Source organism: Sinohyriopsis cumingii, chromosome 4, assembly GCF_028554795.1.
Source record: "Sinohyriopsis cumingii isolate HCF-2022 chromosome 4, ASM2855479v2, whole genome shotgun sequence".
Classification (NCBI taxonomy): Eukaryota; Metazoa; Mollusca; class Bivalvia; order Unionida; family Unionidae; genus Sinohyriopsis; species Sinohyriopsis cumingii.
Window position 1 is genome coordinate 99,523,490 of NC_142964.1, and position 26,256 is coordinate 99,549,745.

Here is a 26,256-nt window from a genome sequence, read left to right on the forward strand (position 1 = left end):
TCTTGACCCCCATCCGGGAATCTGTTTTGCATTTTAGTTAGTCTTATAATGGATGTTATAAGAATTTGATCAGTCATGTCTTAACACTTGGGAAGTCAAGTTGTTTTGTGTTGTGACCAGATTGGGGCTGAATTTTTATTTTTTTCAAATTATTGAATTCAAGTGATTGTTTTCCCTGGAAATACTAGTGCTCTGAATTAATTCTTGGACAAAGACATTTACTGGAATTTAAACAGAGATCAAATACTGGAATAATATTTTCTGTGATTCAGCAAGAGACTGTTGACACAACAGTACAATGCTGACTACTGCATACGTTATCGCTTTCCATCTTGGATTTTAATTGGGATTTGAACTGTGATTCACTCAGAACTTTTCACTGATAGGACTTATGTTTTTTATTTCTTGGATTACAATTTGGATTTAAGTCGCAATACCGTAAGTTCTTTTTTTCGTATTCTTTCACTTTTTATTCATAGGGAAATAAATTATTTGTTAAACTTTACAAAGCTTGTTGTCTTCACTCTTTTCTGTTACTTATTTTAAGAGCATACACTCGTAACACTAGCAACTGTTGACAGACAACAGATGGGTTTTTCTATTTCTGACATGTATTTATTATGACATGTTTGATTATGGATCAGCATCATTTATCAAACTTTAAAATTCTGTCCAGCACTTTTGGAAAAGAAGCTGTTTAAATGTTTTTCTATTTTTAATGTGTGTGTGATTTGGATTAAACACAGCTTTAACAATTTTTCAGTCATATCGCTTCGATGTCTACAGTATGGCAGTTTATAGTGATGTCTAGCACTGGGGCATCATGCTGCAGTCATGTAGCATGATGTCCTGCCCAGTCACTTTATCCTGACACCAGGCCGACCAGTTCTACCACTAACCTCTTAATGATGAGTGCCTAGTGAGGCAGCTGTTTGTACCATTTTTATACTTGGTATGACTCAGCTAGGATTCGACCCCCATGACCTCCCATATATGAGGCAGATGCTCTAACCACTCTGATACTGGAGAGGTCTATTTTTAGTGATGGTGGCCATATTAGATATAGGATTGGCATCAGTTGTACAAATGTAAAGTGCCTTTATGATGGTATGCACTCCGCAAAGTTTGGTTGAAATTAGCCATACTATAAACTCACTTAGCCTGTGACCAGGAGAGTTAAAAATGAAAACTACCTGTAAGGTCTGATCAGGTCATCTACTAAGGACCATGTGTGTTCAATTTTCAACTTTACATTTGAACTTTTAATTGGCACTGTACTGCTGATATATGACTGAATTACTTGCATATATACTGCAACAGTATGCAAAGACATGAGACAATATTTTCTGATGATATCAAAACCACTACAATGAATTGATCAAAACCAGAGATTAATTTTTTTTTCATATTTATAAAATCACTATTCTTAAAATCTACTTCAAAAGCCCCTATAAGCCACATTTTACTAGATGAAAGTCACTGGCTTTGAGTAACCTTCCCTGGTAGCTAGTAGTTCATGAATCAGCAGCATTTACCTCTATTACAACCACAGCTCAGCTTCATGAAAATCATGCAGACTTCTTTCAGCAAAACAGGTGTAGTACTTATAAAGATGCATCACTTCACCAAGTTTTATGATTCCAAATGCAGCAAATAGTTAAATGTAAAAAAGTTAATATACTGACTTGATTATTAACATTAACATATTAGCTGTTTCCACTCCTTTAAACATCAAACATGTCATAGACAAGTTGAACAAAAACAAAAAGCTGGAATTTACTGTGATAGCAAGGTTTCTGAATAAATTCAATGCTGCAGCAACTTGGTAAAGTAGAGAAGAGAAAATAAATTGGATACATTGAAGTAGGTAAGTCTAACCCTAGGCCAGCTGTTTCTTTCAAAAAGTAAGCCTAACTTAGCCTTGATTTTGGATTTTGCAGCTTTGCATTCCATCCCTCTCATTCTCCCTCTCTTACCCACAAATACACACACACACACACACTAGAATACACTAAAACACACATTTTCATAAATGCTGTTGATCATACATATATTTATTGATAGTAATTAGGAAGCATTCTATTTTTTTTGCTTGCTGTCAGCAATCATAAACTGTTATGATGATTTTGTACATAGCATATTAATTATTATTTCATGCATTGGTTAGGTCCATGCATAGTAGACAGTAACTCTCTATCTCCCTCTCTCATACCCTCTCTGTGCAGGTCATTTTTCATGCTAAGTGTGTAACATTTTCATGAACTATATATTCCAACAATAAGCTAGCCATGACCTACATCTTATGCCTGCCACAAATCTCTGATGGCGAAAACTGAACATTTAGATTAATCTATGATGCCAGACAGACACACACAGACACCATGTCAGACAGATACAGACACCAGGCCAAAGAGATACACACACAGACACCAAGCCAGTGAGATACACACACAGACACCAAGCCAGAGAGGTACCTACACAGACACCAAGCCAGAGAGATACACATTGACACCAATCCAGGCAGACACAGACAACAAGCCAGCCAGCCAGACACACACACACACACCAAGCCAGCCAACCAGATACACACACACACACACACACACACACAAATCCAGACAGATACACACAAACACCAAGCCAGATTGATACATACACAGACACCAAGCAAGACACATACACAGATTTCAAGCCAGACAGATACACATACAGACACCAAGCCAGACAGATACACACAAAGACACCAAGTCAGACAGATAGACACCAGGCCAGAGAGATACACACACAGACACCAAGCCAGAGTGATGCACACACATACACCAAGCCAGAGAGATACACACAGACACCAAGAAAAACACATACACAGATATCAAACCAGCCAGACACACACACACCAATCAAGACATATACACAAAAAGACACCAAGCCAGAGAGATATACACACAGACACCAAGCCAGACATACACATACACCAAAGTGATTGCTATGCTGAACTTTTGCTAAGGACAGCTCAACAAAAAAGTTTAACATCTATTGTTTCCTTTAGTGGCAAATATTTGACAGCAGTTGGCAATAATTCCAAAATTCAACATTAAATTAAATAATTATAAATAAATTTGCAGTTCAGTGATATACATATTTCTTAACCACAAATGTCATTTTTTGGTAAACCAACACTATAGTCCAATTTAAGTAGAAGATATGATTTCACTTACACTGGGTCAATTTGTGTCAGGTTGCCAGGCAACTGATTGCAATTTTGATTAGCTGATGCAAATTATGGATACTGGTCACTATTTTGAATGGATTTATGCACTTAATTTAAAAAAAGGATAAAAAGAAAACAAATGTCATATTGGACATAAATTGTTTGTTTGTTTTTAAATTAAGTGAAGCATGAACAGAAAAAGACAATGTGCAAACTTGTGTATGCCCTGCTATGAGGATCATATAGTCGGTACAGCATTATTATTTGGTACAATCTTCACTGCTATGAGGATCATATAGTCTGTACAGCATTATTATTTGGTACAATCTTCACTGCTATGAGGATCATATAGTCTGTACAGCATTATTATTTGGTACATGCTTCACTGCTATGAGGATCATACAGTCTGTACAGCATTATTATTTGGTACAATCTTCACTGCTATGCGGATCATACATTCTGTACAGCATTATTATTTGGTACATGCTTCACTGCTATAAGAATCATACAGTCTGTACAGCTTTATCATTTGGTACATGCTTCACTGCTATGAGGATCATACAGTCTGTACAGCATTATTATTTGGTACAATCTTCACTGCTATGCAGATCATACATTCTGTACAGCATTATTATTTGGTACATGCTTCACTGCTATAAGAATCATACAGTCTGTACAGCTTTATCATTTAGTACATGCTTCACTGCTATAAGGATCATACAGTCTGTACAGCATTATTATTTGGTACAATCTTCACTGCTATGTGGATCATACATTCTGTACAGCATTATTATTTGGTATATGCTTCACTGCTATGAGAATCATACAGTCTGTACAGCTTTATTATTTGGTACATGCTTCACTGCTATGAGGATCATACAGTCTGTACAGCATTATTATTTGGTACAATCTTCACTGCTATGCGGATCATGCATTCTGTACAGCATTATTATTTTGAACATGCTTCACTGCTATGAGAATCATACAGTCTGTACAGCTTTATTATTTGGTACATGCTTCACTGCTATGAGGATCATACAGTCTGTACAGCATTATTATTTGCTACATACTTCACTGAATCAAACAAAATAAATGGTCAATCCTCAAGTAAAAGGTAAAGCTGGAAACATCACCAAATGTTATGAGCTGATTCAGAAACGATATTTTAAGCTGAAACAAAAGTCTGGGCCTATTATTATTTGATAATAAAGTAATGAAAAGAAGATGTATTTATAAATTGAGAGGAAGCATTATCTATAATTGCCTTTGCACAAACTTGATTCCAAGGCTCTCTTTGTATATTTTCTACAAAAGAAGGAAGAAGCTTCATTGGTTCTGTCCAAAGCCTGCTTGCTCCATCCAGTTTCCAATCCTGTTGTAACCATTGTGGGAGGGTCATGAGATCAAAGGTCAAGCTCAAGATAGCTTGTGGTTGTTGTGAAACCCATAGACACAAAGCTGCTGCAACCCCATTGACTGCAAATTTCATCACCTGAAGAAAGGGTAGTATTTCTTTGGGATGAAATACAAGGAACATAAGTAGAAAATGTTCTAAGGAACAAGACATGTGGTTAGAAACAATAATTTATACAGTAACATCAACTGTATGTACCCATATGATCTAGCTTTTATTATTATCCAGATAACTGGCCATCTGGACCCAATAGGGGACACATATTTTATTCAGATAATCGGTCATCTGGACAGAAAAGGGGACACAGATTTTATTAAAAAATAATTGGTCATCTGGACCCATTAGGGGACATGGATTTTATCCAGATAATTGGTCATCTGGACCCAATAGAGGACATGGATATTATCCAGATAATTGGCCATCTGGACCCGTTAGGGGACATGGATTTTATCCAGATAATTGGCCATCTGGACCCATTAGGGGACATGGATTTTATTAAGATAATTGGTCATCTGGACCCATTAGGGGACATAGATTTTATCCAGATAACTGGCCATCTGGACCCATTAGGGGACATGGATTTTATTAAGATAATTGGTCATCTGGACCCATTAGGGGACATAGATTTTATCCAGATAACTGGCCATCTGGACCCATTAGGGGACATGGATTTTATTAAGATAATTGGTCATCTGGACCCATTAGGGGACATAGATTTTATCCAGATAACTGGCCATCTGGACCCATTAGGGGACATGGCTTTTATTCAGATAATTGGTCATTTAGATTACTGAATTTTGGTCATAAAGTATAACTGTGAAAGTATCTCAATAAAGTAGGACAGTAAATTGTATGTTTGGTTCAACATGTGTATGTAATGAAATAAACATTAACACTGTGTAGACATCTGACATGTTTAACAGAAGAAATAGTAGAAATAACAAAACTATTTTTTAAGAAGTTTTAATTAAATACTTAAAATGGATTCTTTTCTCATCTGTACCAGTAGGTAATTAGCTTTTATTTCCCCTTAAGTCACCAATGATTGTAAGTCAACAGTTAAATATGTAGTCTTTGACTTCAGAACGCCTTAATCAGACCATCAGGAGTCTTGAACTTCAGAATGCCTTAATCAGACCATCAGGAGTCTTGGACTTCAGAACGCCTTAATCAGACCATCAGGAGTCTTGGACTTCAGAACGCCTTAATCAGACCATCAGGAGTCTTGGACTTCAGAACACTTTAATCAGACCATCAGGAGTCTTGAACTTCAGAATGCCTTAATCAGACCATCAGGAATCTTGGACTTGAGAACGCCTTAATCAGACCATCAGGAGTCTTGGACTTCAGAATGCCTTAATCAGACCATCAGGAGTCTTGGACTTCAGAATGCCTTAACCAGACCATCAGGAGTCTTGGACTTCAGAACGCCTTAATCAGACCATCAGGAGTCTTGGAATTCAGAACGCCTTAATCAGACCATCAGAAGTCTTGGACTTCAGAACACCTTAATCAGACCATCAGGAGTCTTGAGTCATTCATCACTAGTTTGGTGTCTGAGTATGACGAATAAAGCACTGTCATAGCAGTACTCACATTTCTCCCTTTCTTAATTACATTTATGTTCGTTTTACAAGCATAATTTAGCTATTCAAGATACCTTATTATAATTATAATGGTATGAGAACATATTACATTGTGTTTGTTTCTGACTTCTTTCCCTCTTTTCTGTGTTGGCATTTTGATTGGCAAGTCAGTATAATTTATAGATAAATGACACTAGTAGTAGTTCCTACAAGGAACTAACATGGATAATCAGCATCTGGATATTCAGTGTTTTACCATATTCACAATTTTCTAAATGGAGTTACATGTTACACATATAAATAGCTGCTAGAACTATTTTTCTTTGTTATTTACTGTAATATAAACAGGAGTCCCTAGAAGGAATTGATGCTCTACTCTATGAAAGGAATTTATAACAATTCAAAAATAAAACCTTTTCTACTTCGTAACTGCTGAGTGTTGAAAAATAATAAGATTTTGAAATTAATTGCTGTGAGTAGCCATACTCAATGTAACATAGACACAATTTTCAGTTAGGACAAGATCTGGAAGACTGGTGAATACTCCATGCCAAAATGTCCATCCATTCATGAGAATTAATAATGAAAGTTTCAAAATATTTTCATTGTGGCAGCTAACCTGAATATCTGCAGGGTACCATTTTAATTTAGAACAAAGCAGATATAATAAAAAGTCTCATAGTGAAATCCCTATGTAGATATGACCACAATTCTGGAAAGAAGAGATGAGATTTCAAGATGTCCACCATGGGGGGCCATAATGGATGTCAGATCAGCATCATTTTCATTCAGGAGTAATCAGATACATTAAAAAGTGTTCTGGTGAAAACCCCATGTTAATTTTCTTGGAGTAGCAAAAGCAAAATTTTCAAGATGCTTCTTTGGAGGCTATATTGGATGTCAGATCAGCACCATTTTTCATTTAGTATCAAATAGACATCTTTAGAAGTCTTCTGGAGAAACTCAAATGATATTGTACAAGCAATCAAATGGTCATAAACCATTCTAAACATTGAAAAAAGTATTTGGACCTTGCAATATAGGAAATCATTGGGGAGAATTGACAGAACAGAGAGACAGAAAGATGGAGAGAAGTTTAATAAAAGTAGGTCACCCCTTCAATAGGGTATAGAGATTTGAACAGCATACAAAAAGCTATATTAAACTTTTGCTTTATATATTTATGATGGAGAAATGACAGCAACAAATATTAAGTAGAATATGATGAAGTATAATGTCAGGACATGAAAGTTTGCATTTAAATGGGGTGGTGTCTCCCATGTACCATTTCAAAGTACAAAATGAAGAAGTATAATGTCAGGACATGAGAGTTTGCATTTAAATGGGGTGGTGTCTCCCATGTACCATTTGAAGAGAATTACTGTCAATAACTTTCACCAAAAGTATGGACATGATATTCTGGTTGCCTGTTTTGCTTCATTCTAGCATACATAAATCTAAAATTTAACCAAAACATCAAGACCATGTATTTCAATGTTTTTGTAATTTTTTCCAACAATTGTCATAATTTGTTTTCTTTTTTGATCTATTTATGACCATACTGACCACAGGCATAGCATTCATCATTTTAAATATTTTAATTTCTTCATGAACAATGTTTATAGTATAACCTATTACAATATCACTGTGCTATAGTTTCTATATTAACATGTTCTTTGTTGAAATGATATGCAACATCAGCGTATGTATTAGGGTCATTTAATACCTATGTCAATTTTCTGCAGGTCATGCTTCTAATGCAGAAATTTGAAAATGATGCATTAGAAATTTATAATAACAAAGAACGATGGATTTTCAGGTACAGAAGATTCAAAAATAAATTTAAACAGAAACCTTCACGTTTTATCTTTGAGAATGAGCAAATCAACTGCCAGTCAGTATGTTGTAGCAGTCTATACTGGCCCATGCAATGGCCAATTTCACTACACATTTCACAATTTAGTCATTAACTACACATTTCACAATTTAGTCATTAACTACACATTTCACAATTTAGTCATTAACTACACATTTCACAATTTAGTTATTAACTACACATTTCACAATTTAGTCATTAAACTTTAATTTGTAAAGTGTCATTCATACTGCTTGGTTGCCAGCAATAACTTTTTCACTGGCTATTTAGCAGGCATAAAAAAATTAAAAACAATGTCTTGAATTCTTTGGAAAACAGGTGAATTTCCTAAATTCTTGTTATTCTAAAGATTCCCAGATGCAGAATGTTAATTTTGATCTGTTTCATATCATAGTGACCTTAGCCTCTGACCTTTTTATCTCCAAATCAAAAATACAAGCAATCCACAAACACTGCTAAAGCTAAGTAGTCTAACTTACCAGTGGAAACCATTTTTATTGGTATAAAATTCTCTGACCTTTAGATCTATTAATCAATAGGTGTATATCTTATCTCAAACACAAAGTTTGGTAATGGTACAAAATTTAGGACAAGTAATTGTGCAGCAAATTTTATTTCATTTAGTCGCTGTTTCTTTGACCTTATGACCAGAAAATCAATACATTTCTTCCTTATCAAAGTGCAAACTAACTACAAAGTTTGATAAGGAATATAGTCTTGATATTAGGTTACCGTGTAGCATTGTCCATCAAGTAGTAACAGTGACCTTGAGTTCTGACCCAAAGTCAATAGCTCTCATTCCTACCCTATGTGCAAACTATCTATAAAGTTTGGTCAGAGCAAATGTCCTAGAACTGAAGTTATTGTGCAGAGACCAAAAAAGGATGGATGGATGGATGAATGGAAGGTTGGACAAACTGATGGACAGACAGGCATCATAGTATGGCATGCTTTGTCTATGGATAGTGGTACAAACACTGAGTTGTTTTTCATTCTCTATACTATATCTACCTCATACCCATCCACCCTGCCAACCCTCCAATCCCTCAGAAATAGAATAAGTACATTACATGTACTGGGTAATGTTAAAAAATATATAGATATGAGAGAACATTTTGTGTGACTATGTGATTAGGATTTATAATGTAGATTTAACAATTTTTTCAGTCATATTGCTATGATGTCTGCAGTGTAGCAGTTTATAGTGATGTCTAGCACTGGGCATCATGCTGCAGACATACAGCATGATGTCCCACCCAGTCACATTATCCTAACACCAGGCCGACCAGTTCTAACACTAACCTCTTAATGCTGAGTGCCAAGCGAGGCAGCTGTTAGTACCATTTTTGTAAGTCTTTGGTATTACTCAGCTGGGGTTTGAACCCACGACCTCCTGCTTCTGAGACGGGCACTCTAACCACTAGGCCACCTGAGCGGTCTGAACATTTTTTAAAAAGCTGTCACACATAAAATGTTTAGACACTGGCAGATATCAGACTGGAAATCAAACATTCAAAAAAAAGTTAAAGTTTTTTATTTGAACTCTAATTTAATTTTTAATCTAGGACAAATATGTTCAAACAAGCAGAAACTGGTAATTACCTAAGATTGTTTTAGCTATATATACTAGTGATATCAATACTGTCAATTATGAATAGACCAATATCACAATTAACTGTGATATTCCCAATATAATGCATATACAAATGCTATAAATGCAATACATTGATTTCAAATTTTGTTTTCAATGATAAACACTGAGCATGTCACATCTCTGACAAGATGATAGGATTGTAAAAAAATACCTCAGTTCTGTTTTTGACAGAATCAGAAAGGGCAAACACGCCTGTTGCTATGTTACGTGTATGGCCAAGAAGTTCAATAAACCACTGTAACCTCTTCATCACATTGGTGAATTCATTCTGTAATTTAGTGACTCCATGGAAACAATGTGTCAGTAGCCACAGTACATAGTCTTTGTCACTGAAATTTAATGAAAAAGACAAAACACCATGTACATAACCCCAAAAGACCACAGTAAAAGTAAAGTGCAACCTCTTCTTAACATTCATAAACAAAGATGGATCAATTTTGGCTTGCTGGACATGGGGAGTGTTTTTGAAGAAGCTAAATATGGAAATGCAATGAAAAAAAATCATATTCTGAGAGGTTGCTGATTAAGGATAAGCAATCTTAAGAGAGATTCTGCTGTCTATGATATCAATATATGCAAAATAAACTCTTGCAAAACAAAATATAAAAAAATTAGTAATCAAAAGAATGACTAGTCTGCCAATTGCCAACCCCCAAGCACAAAAATACTGACTAAACATGATAAAAATACTGATTTTCAGGAACAAATCGTGATTTTTAAAACTTTAATGCATATGTAACTATTTACAACATCACCAACCATCAGTAAGGTAGGACAGTACCTTAATTATTTAATGTCAAAGATGCATGTGTTGCACTCTTGCACCTTCTGAATGGGCACTCTGTTCTATTCGGGTGTCAATTTAGAAGGTGGAAGAATGCAACACACTTAGACACAGGCTGTTTAAAGAAGAATTTTCCACACCTATTTTCTTTCAATCATTATTGATTCCAATGTACTATCTTTCACTGATGATCTGAATTCTGTGTGATTTTCTTACTGAACTGTTTTCATCCTAGCACATGAGCATTCCTTTGGATTTTACTGTCTGGAAAATGTGTGGGAAATAAATTGTCAGCAAGACTAGTAACTGAAAGAGGAAGGTTCATTTGTAAAAGAAATTTAGTAAACCAAACTATTATCAAATTACATCAAGGTTCTCTCTGGTATTTATATAAGTTGAAAGTTCAGGCTGAGGGGTTGATGATAAAGCAGCAAGTTGATGTTTATTAGCTTTTTCATGCTGTTTTTATGTCATGGGCACTTCCATGCCCAATATCTAAATCACATTACACAATTTGCAAAACATGAAGTTTTCTCCTTTACTAGATGGTTTAACAAATCTAAACAAGGTGGCACAATTTTCCTTCCATTTCTGTAAACTTTCTTTCCTGGAGAAAATTCTGAATCTTCTGCATTCCTTTTTGTCATGATTACAATTTGATTATTATGAAGATGAGATACATTGATAGCAGCAACTGTTTGCACAATATGGCAGTTAAAGACAGGCATGGTAGCCTCATTTTTTAATGAACCAATCATATTTTAGAACTCTATTCCTATATACATGCAATACAGTTCTAACAGAATGGAACTGAGTGCCTGTTATAATCAAAAAATTGCAAGGAAATTTGTAATTAAATTTTTTAAAAATTTACAAACGGATTTTTAACAAGAAAAATGTACACCTGTATTCAGGTCCAAAATATGGGACAAATACGGAAAAAACAGGACACTTGGCAGCTATGCAACTGACCATAGCTAGTACAAATGCAAAATTACCATAAAGTGACCTGGACCATAGGTAAATCAATCAAAGACTCAACTGTTGCCCTTCCTCAAATATAATGCAACTGACAAATAATGGGAAACACATGAAAATAAACTTTATAAAGTGAAGCCCAAAAGGACAATTTTAGCTACAGTAACCATGACCTCTGACTTCTGGGCTTGAAAATCAAACAGGGAGGTGCCTCTAGCAAAGTGCAGGATACCTACTAAGTTTGAGGAAAACTGGATCAAGAAAACTATTATTGTCAAGTGACCCCCACCACCAATTACAAAGTTGGGTGTGTTGATCTTGGCCTTTCAGCTATCTGCTTCATCAAGTGCAGTCTAGCTATGAATTTTTAAAATGAAAATCAGGCTAAGGAAATTTGTCTTGTCATGCAGAAAGGAAAATCATATTTTCAGTTCATTTGCTGATCCTAATGCAAATATAGACAATTTTGTTGGGATATTTTATATTTTAGGTAATGAAGATTGTGATCTTGACTTTGACAAAATGAACAAAATGATGAAGACTGATTGATAGAAAATTTTATTTCAAAACTGAGTTTTAAAATTTGGAGATCAAAATGGTGGAGAATACTGAAGTGACAAGTGATGGGCAGTGATACTGATAGTGATTTTGATGAAAATACAGAAAATTTGGTGGCGGAATGATATTTTAGGCAGTGGGGATTGTGATCTTGGACTACATGAAAATGAACTGACTGGATAATAACTAATTAGTATTTTTTTAATGGATATTGACAATGATGAAAACTTTGATGGATGAAAACTTTAATGGGTTTTAAGCTGACATTTTACAATTTCACTGCACATAAAGTCTGCCCTTATACCAAAGTTGGAGGGACAGTAATTCAACATCCAGACAAAGTTTTACCACATCACTGTTTTGATCTAAAAAGGGATTAATGTCTTAGGCAATATTAAACTAAAAAAAAAAAAATCTTTACACAGATCAGGAGCACCCACCCTCTACACCAAAATGGATGCCAGTTAATGTTCTGACCATGAAGGCATTTATAGATTTTTGTTTTTGCATGGATATTTAATGTCTCTCATCCAAAGACAATTGGAGACAAAAAATGGAAGTGTTCAAGATTAATTTCAGCAATGGTATCTCCCATACTCATTTCAATAAAAAATGGAACTACTTACCTTTAACACATTTTTGAATTATAAATCAGGAAGCAACTCACACTTTCTAACAATTAAATATTTAAAATATAAATGTGTGCATAATAAGAAATTTTACTGCGTTCCCTGAAACAGCCCAAGAAAACCTATTTTTACCTAATAATTTATTATGCACTAAAAATACTGTAACAAAATGAACAGCTCAGTCAACTTTTAAGTAAGGATTTGTTCTGCTTGCTCTCAAAATCTCATTCTAGTAAATTTAATAAAATTGTAATAACCTTTGACATTCTTGATGGATTTTCATTATTTTTTTCTCCATCTTAAACAGCATAATATTTTCAACAATCCAGACACTTCCATATAGCAGCCAAAATGAATATTGCAGACAGAAAAAAAAAATGCATTGAAAGTAAGTTATAAAAAATATATCCTTATTTAAAAATTTATGCAAATTTTAGGAACTTTTCAAAATGATAACTTTAAACAAACACTTACTTGCACACAAATAAAAATAGTTGATAAAAAGTGTAATAAAAATTATAGACAATGCATTAATTTTATAACACTCCTTCAATAACTCAAGGATATCTATAATTAAAAAACTTTTACCGTCTGTTCATTCACTAACATGTAGACTAGGTTTTACATAAAATATGAATCAAATTTCTGCAACTTCAGTAATTGTCGACACTATCTGCACATGAATTTTGTGATTATTGGTAATTACATTTGTTTAAATAAAGTATTACCACCTGTCACTATTGAAGACGGCATCCAAAATCCTATTCAGGAGAGCAATAGGTTGCTTCCCATTAGCAACCAGATAACAGCGTGTGAAGATTCCTCTTGTAAGATGAGTTGGCTCCATAAAATCAGCCATGGTGATGTTATCAAAGAAGTCATCAGGCACGTTTCCAAGGCAACTGGACATGGCTGCCAACAGCTGCTCCTGTCAAAAAACAACTGACATAAATATGTTTTTCTCTCATTTTAATCAATCACTGTTGAAGAATCTAAGTATTGTTTAAATAAGGCTATGTGATTGTGAGAGTGTTTGTGATATCTGTGTTACAATAATTCAATGTTAATTTTTATAAACAAATAAAATTTTAATGGGCTTAATTTTTCATGAGTTTTACAAGAGTACATTTTCAATGGCAAGGTCCATGCTTAGGAGTTATAGAGGCAAAATAGTTGCCCTATTTCCTGTAATATTTTATAATCTAAATACAATTATAGTAAATGTGTTCACACATGCACTGACTGTTTTCATATTCTCAGTAGAGTGTCATTGCATTTCTTCATTTAGTCCTACAATGTAAGACATAGCACATGTTATTTTTGTTTTAGCGCTGTGTCTTATTACCCAAATAATGGCCCTGTATAGCCTGTTCCAAAGTTGGTTGACATCGGAATGAGTAGTCAAAGTTTCAGGAATATCTCACACACTTGGTCGCCTATATCGATACTCTTCCACTAATTTATGTGTCATTAATATACATACTGTGCTGTCTTTATTCTGGCGGAATGAAAATGTGACACTAGCAAATGGATGCATTTTCATGTTCCGTTGACATACATTTGAATTTGTTGCAATGCAGCGGTATTGGTAGTCGAGGTATGCCGAAGTATGTTTAAGCAGGTTCATGTGGGGGATTTGTTTCTTGAACAAAACGAAATGTTGCTTACAGTTCCAATAGGCATATTTTTATTCATTTCGTTAAAGAATAATATTTCAACTTAACCTGATTTCTGCATTCTCAGCTTTCATACCTTTTCAGCCAAGTGAAATGCAGGAAAATGAAACTTAAAAACAGGTCCATTTCTTTTGTGAGAATTTGACTTTATTAGAGAAAAGGCATCAGAGTTAGTAAAGTCTGGCAAAAACATTATAACTCTACTTTGTAGAAAAGCATCGTTATTGGTTGCCAGTTGTGTGTGATATTCCTGAAAATTTGACTTTCGTTACACTGTTATTCGACATCAAAACATGCTACACAGCGCCATTAGTTAGGCAGTAAGACCCATCACCCCCCAGAAAAAAATATCGGGTGATGTGTCTTACATTGTAGGACTACTCTTTATTTTGTTGAAACAGAAATGAAAACAATTTAAACACAGTTAGAAAAGCTCTTGTGTCATCTTATTTATTAGTTTTGTCTGCAGTTAGGTTTCAATCAGATGAGGGTCATCATGAAAATTCACACAGGAAGCCTCATGAAGTGAGTAAAATCTGAAGCATTTTTATTGCAATCATAATCAAAATATTACCATATATTCTCTCTTATAGACCCTGATCTGCAGGCACATTATGATTTGGCTGAGCAGGGTCTGTTGTTTGCAGTTGGACTTGACTTATGAGTGAGTATATACGGCACTCTGTGGGGATTTATAGACTGATTTCAAGTAAAGACAAACAAGTTTATTTTATATTTCATTATATAAAAGTAGGAAGAGGCGGATTATACCTCAATATCTGTCAACCATTTTTCTATTGCCTTCTTTTTTCGGTTACTGTCTTTGCCAAAACAGTCGTAGTACAATTTTGCTGAATGAAACTAAAAAAATATTAATATATTCATACATTTCAAAGATAATTCTTTTGTTTTTTGTGTTATTTGGTTCCAAAAGACTTAGTAAAAATTCTATTTAATGTGACTGCTGAACATACTAATTTTTGTTCCCTCTATACAGTCTCTTCCTCCTACTTTTTCCACCTCTTTGCCCAATTCTGGGTGTGGTAGTAAAGTCTTTTGAGCCTAATCTTTGTGTCCAGGGTGGACCCTGCACTGGTACTTCAATTCATCGATATTCAGCATAAAGCACCTCAGTAAAACATGGTCCCCAATATAACGCAGATATGGCCCTGGATTTCATTATACTTGTTGAATTAAATTTTTCTGTATAAGTGTGTGTTTGTGTCCTTTTGAATTTTGAAGGTACCGGTAGCTTTAAAAAAATTCAATCATATCACTACGACATCTGCAGTGTGACAGTTTATAGTGATGTCTAGCACTGGGGCATCATGCCACAAGCATGCAGCATCATGTTCTACCCAGTCACATAATCCTGACACAAGGCTGACCAGTCCTAACACTAACCTTTTAATGCTGAGTGCCAATTGAGGCAGCTGCTAGTACCATTTTTACAAGTCATTGGTATGACCTGGACAAGGTTTGAACCTGCAACTTTGTACATCCAAGGTGGATATTCTAACCACTAGGCCATCTGAGCGGTCTTTTTCTATATAATGTTCTCCAGAAAAAGGTGACATTGCTTATATCACAGTACACTTTTATGGATCCGCTGAACAATATTATAGTTACTATCGGGCATGTACAATCTCTAAACTTTATGATTTCAACAGTTCTTCTCAAGTTTTCACTACATACAGTACAACTCATTTGAATTTCAAAACCCCATTCTCTGGGGGTGATGAAGAGAGAGTGGAGAGGATTATGAAAAATCCTCAACCATTTCTTTAAGCATTCTGATGGAGTTGTTGTGGTGTCTCGCTGAGAATAACTCAGCACATCATATTTTATCATAGAGGTGCATCTCATTACCACCATTGAGAGGACTTGATATTGATAATATGGGTGTGTTTTACTAGGACTCCTGCCAGCCTGCTCTAAAGAGGTTCAAAGAGAGAGAGAGAGAGATAGAAAGTGAGAGGGAGAGAGAGGGGCATTATTTTATCTACATTGTTATCTCTTTCAGGAGCAATTTGTTTACTTTTTGATAAAATGTGACTATTTGGTTAATAATAGCCATTACCAAATTCTAATGAAGATATGACACATTATGCCAAATCAAATTTTAGATGATAATAATGCCTCACAAACTATATTAATACCTAGTTTCAACAATGAATATAATAACTTTTTAAAAATATTTAATTATTTGAATCTACAGATGCATTCATGTCCTTATTCTGTTGCACTTTGGTCAATATACTTTTTGATGATGATACGAAGTCAATGATACTGTACTCCCTGCAGTAAATAAAACAACAAATGTCAAACAAGGTAATAACAAAAATTGCAGCCATACCTGCCTAAAGTGAAACAAAATTGCAAAAATTCCCATGGTTACACCATGCACAAGTTCTCATTAACATAATGTATGATTTCTTTTGATACTGAACCAGAGCATTATAGAGGGGTAATTTAAACTGGAGTAAACATAATTCTGGTGGTTGCTGCATGATCATGCAACAGCAAAAATTAGTGCAAAAAAAGCATTATAAAAATTTCATACCTTCACAAATGCTCATGTGTAAATTTATTACCTAGCACAAGAGAAGTTGTGATAATGGTTTGCTTTCTTTGCTTCTGAGGTGTTAATTTCAGGTATGAACTGATAACCTAAAAGCAGAACACCATTTCTTCAGCAGGTTGGTTTCTTTGCCATTATGTAGACAATAAACAATGTTCTCGGGGATAAGTGAATCATACTGTATAAGCAGCATGGGTTATTCCATTGTTTGATTCTAATAAAAGAAAGGTCATTCAGCTCTTGTTCTGTAGAACTATCTTGTATAAAAATTAATTCCTACCTTTTACAATTGACCAACTGATATTTTAAGTAATTCTTCTATGCGTAATCTCAAAACCTACTTAAACTGGGACAAGCATATGCCCAATTATTATATGTAAATATCGAATACTGTACATCAGTTATGTGTTATTTATATCACCAAGTAAACTTGAGCATCCGATAAAATTAATGTTTTACTTTTTCTGTTCCTTTTCCTACAGCATACAATGCATGATATTGGCAAAAGAGATGAATCTTCTCCAAATCATTTCTAAATCATTAACTGTTTCTGGTATAGTCTCTTTTTCTCTCTCACAAAATATGTAATCCAAATCACTACTGTGCAAGTTGTCATAATCAGCTGTGCATTTTTTTGTACATGCTTCAGTAACAGTCAAAATATTTCATGATTGCCTAGCTTTCTCCAATTAGTGACCTCATTGTTTACACCAAGTCAGAAAGATGTTACTTCCATAAAAGTTTTGTGATTCTGCTTATGTTTTGAAGAATTTTTCACCAATATGAGTTTCCAAATTAATGCTAAAATGCTTACTGACGTTAATCAAATTTTACTTTTTTGATGCTTGAATAGTTGATATTTTCAGGGAATCTTCAGAATTTAAATATAAAAAAATAACTGATTACAAGTCTATGTGAACAGAAACTGAAATATTGAAAAGTTCTTAAGTTGTAATAAAAGTAATACTGCATCAGACATTAAAGCGTCAAGGAGGAAAAGAAAGAAAGAAATTTTCCTGTCAGTGAGCGCAAACTCATGACCAAAGTCAAGTGTGTATATCACACACTTTATCCCACATGGCCACAGTAACTCTAGCTGTAAAGCAAATGCCATATACAGAAATATGCCAAATACAATTCCAAGAAATTTAGTATAAAATGTTTTTGTTTCAATAACCAAATGCTCTAACTGTCACAAACAATAAACTGCATACTTTAATATCTGTATCGAAATAATTATAAGGATAGATCACTATTATGATGAGGTTAATGACATATCATTTCCATATAATTTCCAATTTTCTATGATGAAAAAAAGTTTTTATATTTTCCACTTACAAAAATGAGCAAATAATAGGATACATGTGGAGACAATATATTCATGTAGAATGACCTAAATTTGCTGGAAATTCAAATCTTTGAACATCTGAGATTTTTCAATATTCCACATTATTATTTAAGTCAGCAATAAGTTGAGTTCACATTAATTATAAACAATTATCAAACTTCAATTTTTAATGTTGGGACCATAATTGGGGCTGTTAAGTCTGATGGTTTTGTACAATCAACATATATGTACATCTTTCCCAAGATGAAATTGACATCATCTTTTGATGCTAATGTCAACATTGGTCACCACCTTGATTTCTGTAAGTAGGTTTGTTTAGATTTCTTTGATTAAAGTAAATATTTAAAATTATTGCTAAAGTAATTCGTCAACCTTTTCTAACTATACATGTACTATATATACAAGACTGGAAGTTATTATTTTATTGTCCGAATATATGATCAAGATAAAGATGACTGATTCATTAAATGTATCTGGATATAAATCACTCTAGACATCTCAGTTGTTGTTGTTGTTGTTGTGGGGTTTAATGCCATTTTTCAGCACGCGATATATACATGGCGGCTAGTATTAATGGTGGAGGAAGAACCCGGGAAAACCCCGGAAAGAATCACCGACCTACGAGAAGCTACTGGCAAGCTTTCTCACATACCCACATTGTCCGAATCCAAGACTCGAACCCACACAGCCAGAGGTGAGATGGCAGTGATCTGTAACGGAGAGTGCTTTAGACCACTCGGCCACTTGGGGCCCCAGACATCTCAGTCTTTCCATTGGTTGTCTACATTCACTGGCTGTTCAAATGTCAATCTTTTATGTTGACCAACCCCTCAATGGTAGAGTTGTCACTGGCAAGCCTGCCGAGGTGCTGTGGTGATTTGTATTCATATTGTACTCCACCATGGAGTGATATAGTGGAGTGAAAATGGAGTGGATTAAGTCCCCCATCATGAAGCATGGGGTGTTGAAAAATCATGTGAGCTGTACTGTACAATGATATTAAGTGAAATAGTGAAGCAGATAGGTATCCTTCATTACAGGATGTTTCACATAAAGTTTTACCAACAGTTCTGAAGAAGTTATTTAATTGTTTTTCTTATATATTTTTAGTAATGGCAGCCACAATTGATGGCATCATATTGGACAATCGGAAAAGTCTTCAGTCAGGGTGTGTTCTATGAAATATCAAATTTTCTTCAGTGGTTATTGGATTTCTTTAGGGTTATTCTCTTTTTGTAATGTTGGCCATATTTAGTGGAAGAACAGTTTCAGTTTTACAAACTTAAAAGACCACTATGCCAAGATGCATTTTGTCAGAATTCTCTAATTATGTTCAGTGGTCTGATAAATTTTTATTTTCTTAGTAACAGCAGTCATATCTGATCATGGATTGGTCTCATTTGTACAAATCTGAAAGGTCTTCATACCAGGATATTTTGTTAAGTTCACTTAATTTCTGTTCAGTTTTGGTGAAAAATTTGTTGAAAGGTTTTTCTATTTTTAGTAACAATGACTTTTCTATTTTCAGTAATAGTAGCTTTTCTATTTTCAGTAATATTGGCCCTATTTGAAGGCAGATCAGTAACAATTTCACAACTCTGAAAAATGTTCCAGCCAGAAAGCTTTCTCTTAATTCTGATCAAATTCTATACAATGGTGTTTGTGATGAGTAATGTCAGACAGGATTTTACTATTTTTAGTAACAGCAGCCATACTTAATGGCAGACCAGTAACCTTTGATAAGTCCTCTATGCCCAGATGCTTTGTGCCAATTCAGCTGAAACTGTTCCAGCGGTTTTGGAGAAGTTTAAAATATAATTGTTGATATATGCAATGCATCATGGGAGCAGGGCCATTAGGATGCATGAAAAAAAAACAAATTAAAGAAATTTTACATACATTCGTTACATCTTGCAATGCAGCGTACAGCTTTGCTGTGGTTTTACACAAAATGTCTGTCACAGCCTCTGGTGGATCTGGGACCTCTAAAGCTTTGTTGAGGCCTATCAGTACACTCAGACAGCTTCTGTAATGGCTGGGTATGTCTTGAAAAGGTCCCTTACACATTTGGTTCATAAAAGTCTGAAGGTGAGCAGGGGCCACAGCCCTAATGATAGTTGCCATGGAGCCATATAAAACAATCTGAGACTCTTCCTGCAACATAATAGACACAGGAATCACATCATTTTTCTTTTAATATACAAAATTATAAACTAGAAAATAACAAATTTAGACACAGTTGCCATCTTCAATTAATACAAATTAAACAAGAGATTTAATGTTTGATTTTCAGCACAGAACCATGTGTTGATACATACATGTATAGTGTAAATATTAAAGTATTGATACATGAACTCAGCATCTCAATGCATCTAGAAAAGTCAATCCATAATAATTCCATCATAAATATACATAAAGAAGTATACATTTTGAAGTTACTACAGCAAAGCTCATGATGTGTCTGTGTGTGTCATGGTCATTAAACAATGTCTGTATAATTTTGAATTTTCTTGTTAGTTTCAGTTAAAATATGAATACCATACATACTTGTTAACTGTTGCAATGGATGATATGATTTACTGATCTACTGACAACATTGCATGGATGATATGATTTACTGATCTACTGACAACACTGCATGGATGATATGATTTACTGATCTACTGACAACACTGCAATGGATGATATGATTTACTGATCTACTGACAACACTGCAATGGATGATATGATTTACTGATCTACTGACAACACTGCATGGATGATATGATTTACTGATCTACTGACAACACTGCATGGATGATATGATTTACTGATCTACTGACAACACTGCAATGGATGATATGATTTACTGATCTACTGACAACACTGCAATGGATGATATGATTTACTGATCTACTGACAACACTGCATGGATGATATGATTTACTGATCTACTGACAACACTGCATGGATGATATGATTTACTGATCTACTGACAACACTGCATGGATGATACGATTTACTGATCTACTGACAACACTGCATGGATGATACGATTTACTGATCTACTGACAACACTGCATGGATGATACGATTTACTGATCTACTGACAACACTGCATGGATGATATGATTTACTGATCTACTGACAACACTGCATGGATGATATGATTTACTGATCTACTGACAACACTGCATGGATGATATGATTTACTGATCTACTGACAACACTGCATGGATGATACGATTTACTGATCTACTGACAACACTGCATGGATGATATGATTTACTGATCTACTGACAACACTGCATGGATGATATGATTTACTGATCTACTGACAACACTGCATGGATGATATGATTTACTGATCTACTGACAACACTGCTAAGCCATGTGTGCATGATGCTGGCATTAGCTTTTTGAGTGTGTGTGTGTTTTGGAAAAACGTAGCTTTAAAAAAAAATCGGTCATATTGCTACAATATCGTCAGTGTGGCAGCTTATAGTGATGTCTAGCATTGGGGCATCATGCTGCAGACATGTAGCATGATATCTCACCCAGTCACATTATGCTGACACCAGACCAACCAGTCCTAACACTAACCTCTTAATGCTAAGCGCCATGCGAGGCAGCTGTTAGTACCATTTTAAAATGTTTTTGGTATGACTCGGCAGGGGTTCGAACCCACAACCTTCCACATCCGAGGTGGATGTTCTAACCACTATGCAATCAGAGTGGTCAATTAGCTTTTTGATCAACTTTAAATTGCATGAATTTTGTTTGCTAGATTTCATACAACTCTGAATAATGAACGCTGATTCCTTCTATAACAGCATTAATACCAGTTAATGAACAAACAGTGGTATTTAATGGCTTTACTGCTATTTCTGTAATAATTTGATTATCAGTTATCAACTATTTAAAGAGCTGATATCTTTAAAAAAAAGCTAAGGTCAAAATGTGAAGTGATTGATGGAAATGAACAAATACATATAAATGCTATTTGCATAATTCATATAAAGAAAGATGTGTTTGTTTTCTTCAAGAACACAAAGGCTCCTGCTAAATTACTAATCAAACTCTTATTTATTTTGATACTAAAACTGTAGTTCTTCAAGAAATTTGGGAAAATTTATATTGCAACATTTTGGGAGTCATGCCATGATTGTATTATATCCTAATTCATGTTAAGATGAAGTGTGTGTTACATCAAGGTTTCACTGCATTTTGGTTGTTGGAATGATAAAGTTTTGAAGCAGTGTCACCGTCGGATTGTAATTCATTGTTTAAGGCAAAATGTTGGAATACAGCTGTAATTTTGGGAATAATGGGACATCTGTAAAGTGAGTAAAAGCCCTGCAAAAAACTAAATTTCAGGACTCTGATTACTTAAGTTTTACTACGTAAAGCAAAGTGGCAATAAGAAACATTTGAACATTTGCACAAACTGCAAACACTATATCGACATCAGTTATTCTGGAGTATATGACATCTACTGACACAATAACAATACCCTGCATCAATGTTGAGAAACATTTGGGGAAGTTTGAACAACAGTACCATTTGGTCTCTAATAAGAGCAATGACGAAAACTAATGAAATCTGCATCACCTATAAACCCTCCAATGTATAATGAGAGCATGAATATCAGCAAATACAAGTTGCTTTCATATTCCACTGTCCAAAACATTTTAAAGACAGCAACTGCAAGTTGATTCCATATATCACTGTCTAACAGATTTAAAAGACAGCAAGTACAAGTTGCTTTCATGTTGTACTGTCTAAACAATTCAAAAGACAGCAACTACAAGTTGCTTCATATTCAATTGTTCAATAGATTCAAAAGACAGCAACTGCAAGTTGCTTCATATTCAACTGTCTAACAGATTCAAAAGACAGCAACTACAAGTTGCTTCCATATTCCACTTTCTAATAGATTCAAAAGACAGCAACTACAAGTTGCTTCCATATTCCACTGTCTAATATATTCAAAAGACAGCAACTACAAGTTGCTTCATATTCAGTTGTTGAATAGATTCAAAAGACAGCAACTACATGCTGCTTCCATATTCATTTGTCCAAAACATTCAAAAGATGGCAACTACAAGCTGATTCTGTCTCCCATTGTCCAAAATATTATGCAGTCTGCAACTACAAGTTGATTCTGTATTCTATTGTCCAGTAGATCTTAAAGACAGCAACTTAGTGTAGATTTTATTCAAAGACTGGTTGTGATTATGTGAGTGAGTGTCAAAGTCTACATGTTCAAAGAAAACATTTTATTTTATTATACTCAATTTGAACTGCCAGTAATTTTATACAAGCTGAGAGGTGTTAAAAATAACTTATTCTCAATTGTACTATGGCACTTTTTATTTGGGTCATATGCAGAGACCACAAAATACACTTTTAAAGTCTCAAAACATCACAACACTGCCTGATACATTCTTTGCAAAGTCTCAAAAGCCTCATAACACTGCCTGATACATTCTTGGTAAAGTCTCAAAAACCTCATAACACTGCCTGATACATTCTTGGTAAAGTCTCAAAAACCTCACAACACTGCCCGATACATTCTTGGTAAAGTCTCAAAAACCTCACAACACTGCTTAATACATTCTTGGCAAAGTCTCAAAAACGTCATAACACTGCCTGATACATTCTTGGTAAAGTCTCAAAAACCTCACAACACTGCCCGATACATTCTTGGTAAAGTCTCAAAAACCTCACAACACTGCTTAATACATTCTTGGCAAAGTCTCAAAAACGTCATAACACTGCCTGATACATTCTTGGTAAAGTCTCAAAAACCTCACAACACTGCCTGATACATTCTTGGTAAAGTCTCAAAAACCTCACAACACTGCCTGATACATTCTTGGTAAAGTCTCAAAAACATCACAACACTGTTTAATACATTCTTAGCAAAGTCTCAAAACCTCATAACACTGCCTGATACATTCTTAGCAAAGTCTCAAAAGCCTCATAACACTGCCTGATACATTCTTAGCAAAGTCTCAAAAGCCTCATAACACTGCCTGATACATTCTTGGTAAAGTCTCAAAAACATCACAACACTGCTTAATACATTCTTGGCAAAGTCTCAAAAACTTCATAATACTGCCTGATACATTCTTGGTAAAGTCTCAAAAACGTTATAACACTGCCTGATACATTCTTGGTAAAGTCTCAAAGACCTCACAACACTGCTTAATACATTCTTGGTAAAGTCTCAAAAACTTCATAATACTGCCTGATACATTCTTGGCAAAGTCTCAAAAACCTCACAACACTGCCCGATACATTCTTGGTAAAGTCTCAAAAACCTCACAACACTGCTTAATACATTCTTGGCAAAGTCTCAAAAACCTCACAACACTGCCCGATACATTCTTGGTAAAGTCTCAAAAACCTCACAACACTGCTTAATACATTCTTGGCAAAGTCTCAAAAACGTCATAACACTGCCTGATACATTCTTGGTAAAGTCTCAAAAACCTCACAACACTGCCTGATACATTCTTGGTAAAGTCACAAAAACCTCACAACACTGCCTGATACATTCTTGGTAAAGTCTCAAAAACATCACAACACTGTTTAATACATTCTTAGCAAAGTCTCAAAACCTCATAACACTGCCTGATACATTCTTAGCAAAGTCTCAAAAGCCTCATAACACTGCCTGATACATTCTTAGCAAAGTCTCAAAAGCCTCATAACACTGCCTGATACATTCTTGGTAAAGTCTCAAAAACCTCACAACACTGCCTGATACATTCTTGGTAAAGTCTCAAAAACATCACAACACTGTTTAATACATTCTTAGCAAAGTCTCAAAACCTCATAACACTGCCTGATACATTCTTAGCAAAGTCTCAAAAGCCTCATAACACTGCCTGATACATTCTTAGCAAAGTCTCAAAAGCCTCATAACACTGCCTGATACATTCTTGGTAAAGTCTCAAAAACCTCACAACACTGCCTGATACATTCTTGGTAAAGTCTCAAAAACATCACAACACTGCTTAATACATTCTTGGCAAAGTCTCAAAAACTTCATAATACTGCCTGATACATTCTTGGTAAAGTCTCAAAAACCTCATAACACTGATACATTCTTGAGACCCCAAACTGCATGTACCTCTTGAGATTTCCCTCAGGAACCTACCTGCAGAGCATTGAAGAGAGGTGGCGTTATCCATGAGGACAAAAACATTGCAGCAGTTGGGGCTGAAGTACTCTGGGAGACTGCAATCTGAAGACACAGTTGTTTTACCTCCTCTCCTGTAAAACACAAAATAACAAGACACTTGAAAAGAGGTAAACTATTTTGTGTGTTGAAAAAAAAATGAGAGAGAGAGATCTTTAAAACTGAACTGATAAAAACAAAGATCTGACACTTGACCCAGTTAAACCAGAGTCCCTTGAAGGGTCTGACACACATAATGACTTGACCCAATTATGCCAAAGCCTCTTGAAGGGACTGACACACTAATGACTTAACCCAAACTAATGGCTGATTTTCCATGTATCCAAGATAAGACTGTCTGCTGCTCTTCAAGCTGCAGAGTATTGACACTATTCTTGAGAAACTCCAACAAATCAAATATCTTCTTACAATTATTAGTAAAACTGTTTACATGATACCTAAAAGGGCAATACAAAATTCTTTGTCTTGACCTTGAACCTGATATCAAGAATAGAACCCCCACTGAACTTATCTTGGACAATGTCAAGATTCACACACATGCTAAGTCTGATTAAATCTTTAATAAGATTTTATTCAAAGCTACTGAAGTGACATCATTCAAGGTATTGATCAGATATACCTAAAAATAGGGTTTGATGAAAACCCATTCAATCTTCTTCTTGTTATCATAGTCACAAGATAGTATAGCCAAAATACAGAGCCAAGACCTTTCTCTTTAAAATCAATATTAGAGTGCTGACTATGAACCTATTCATCGAAATGCAACTAAATAAAA

At 34.8% G+C, this 26,256-nt stretch overlaps 1 protein-coding gene across 9 annotated transcripts in view; it reads right to left on the minus strand.

Moving 5' to 3' along the window:
• LOC149801763 (focadhesin-like) overlaps positions 1 to 26,256 on the minus strand; it is a 596,289-nt gene that overhangs the window by 19,272 nt on the left and 550,761 nt on the right. For 8 of the 9 annotated variants that reach the window (XM_089956096.1, XM_089956091.1, XM_089956092.1 and 5 more), the window contains 5 exons: positions 25,440 to 25,555; positions 20,192 to 20,446; positions 13,416 to 13,615; positions 9,890 to 10,067; positions 4,473 to 4,700 (listed from right to left, as the gene is read on the minus strand). In XM_089956096.1, the coding sequence (XP_089812222.1) occupies positions 4,473 to 4,700; positions 9,890 to 10,067; positions 13,416 to 13,615; positions 20,192 to 20,446; positions 25,440 to 25,555 (977 nt within the window). The remainder of the gene's footprint in view (positions 1 to 4,472; positions 4,701 to 9,889; positions 10,068 to 13,415; positions 13,616 to 20,191; positions 20,447 to 25,439; positions 25,556 to 26,256) is intronic. The other variant, XM_089956095.1, reaches the window with a different exon arrangement.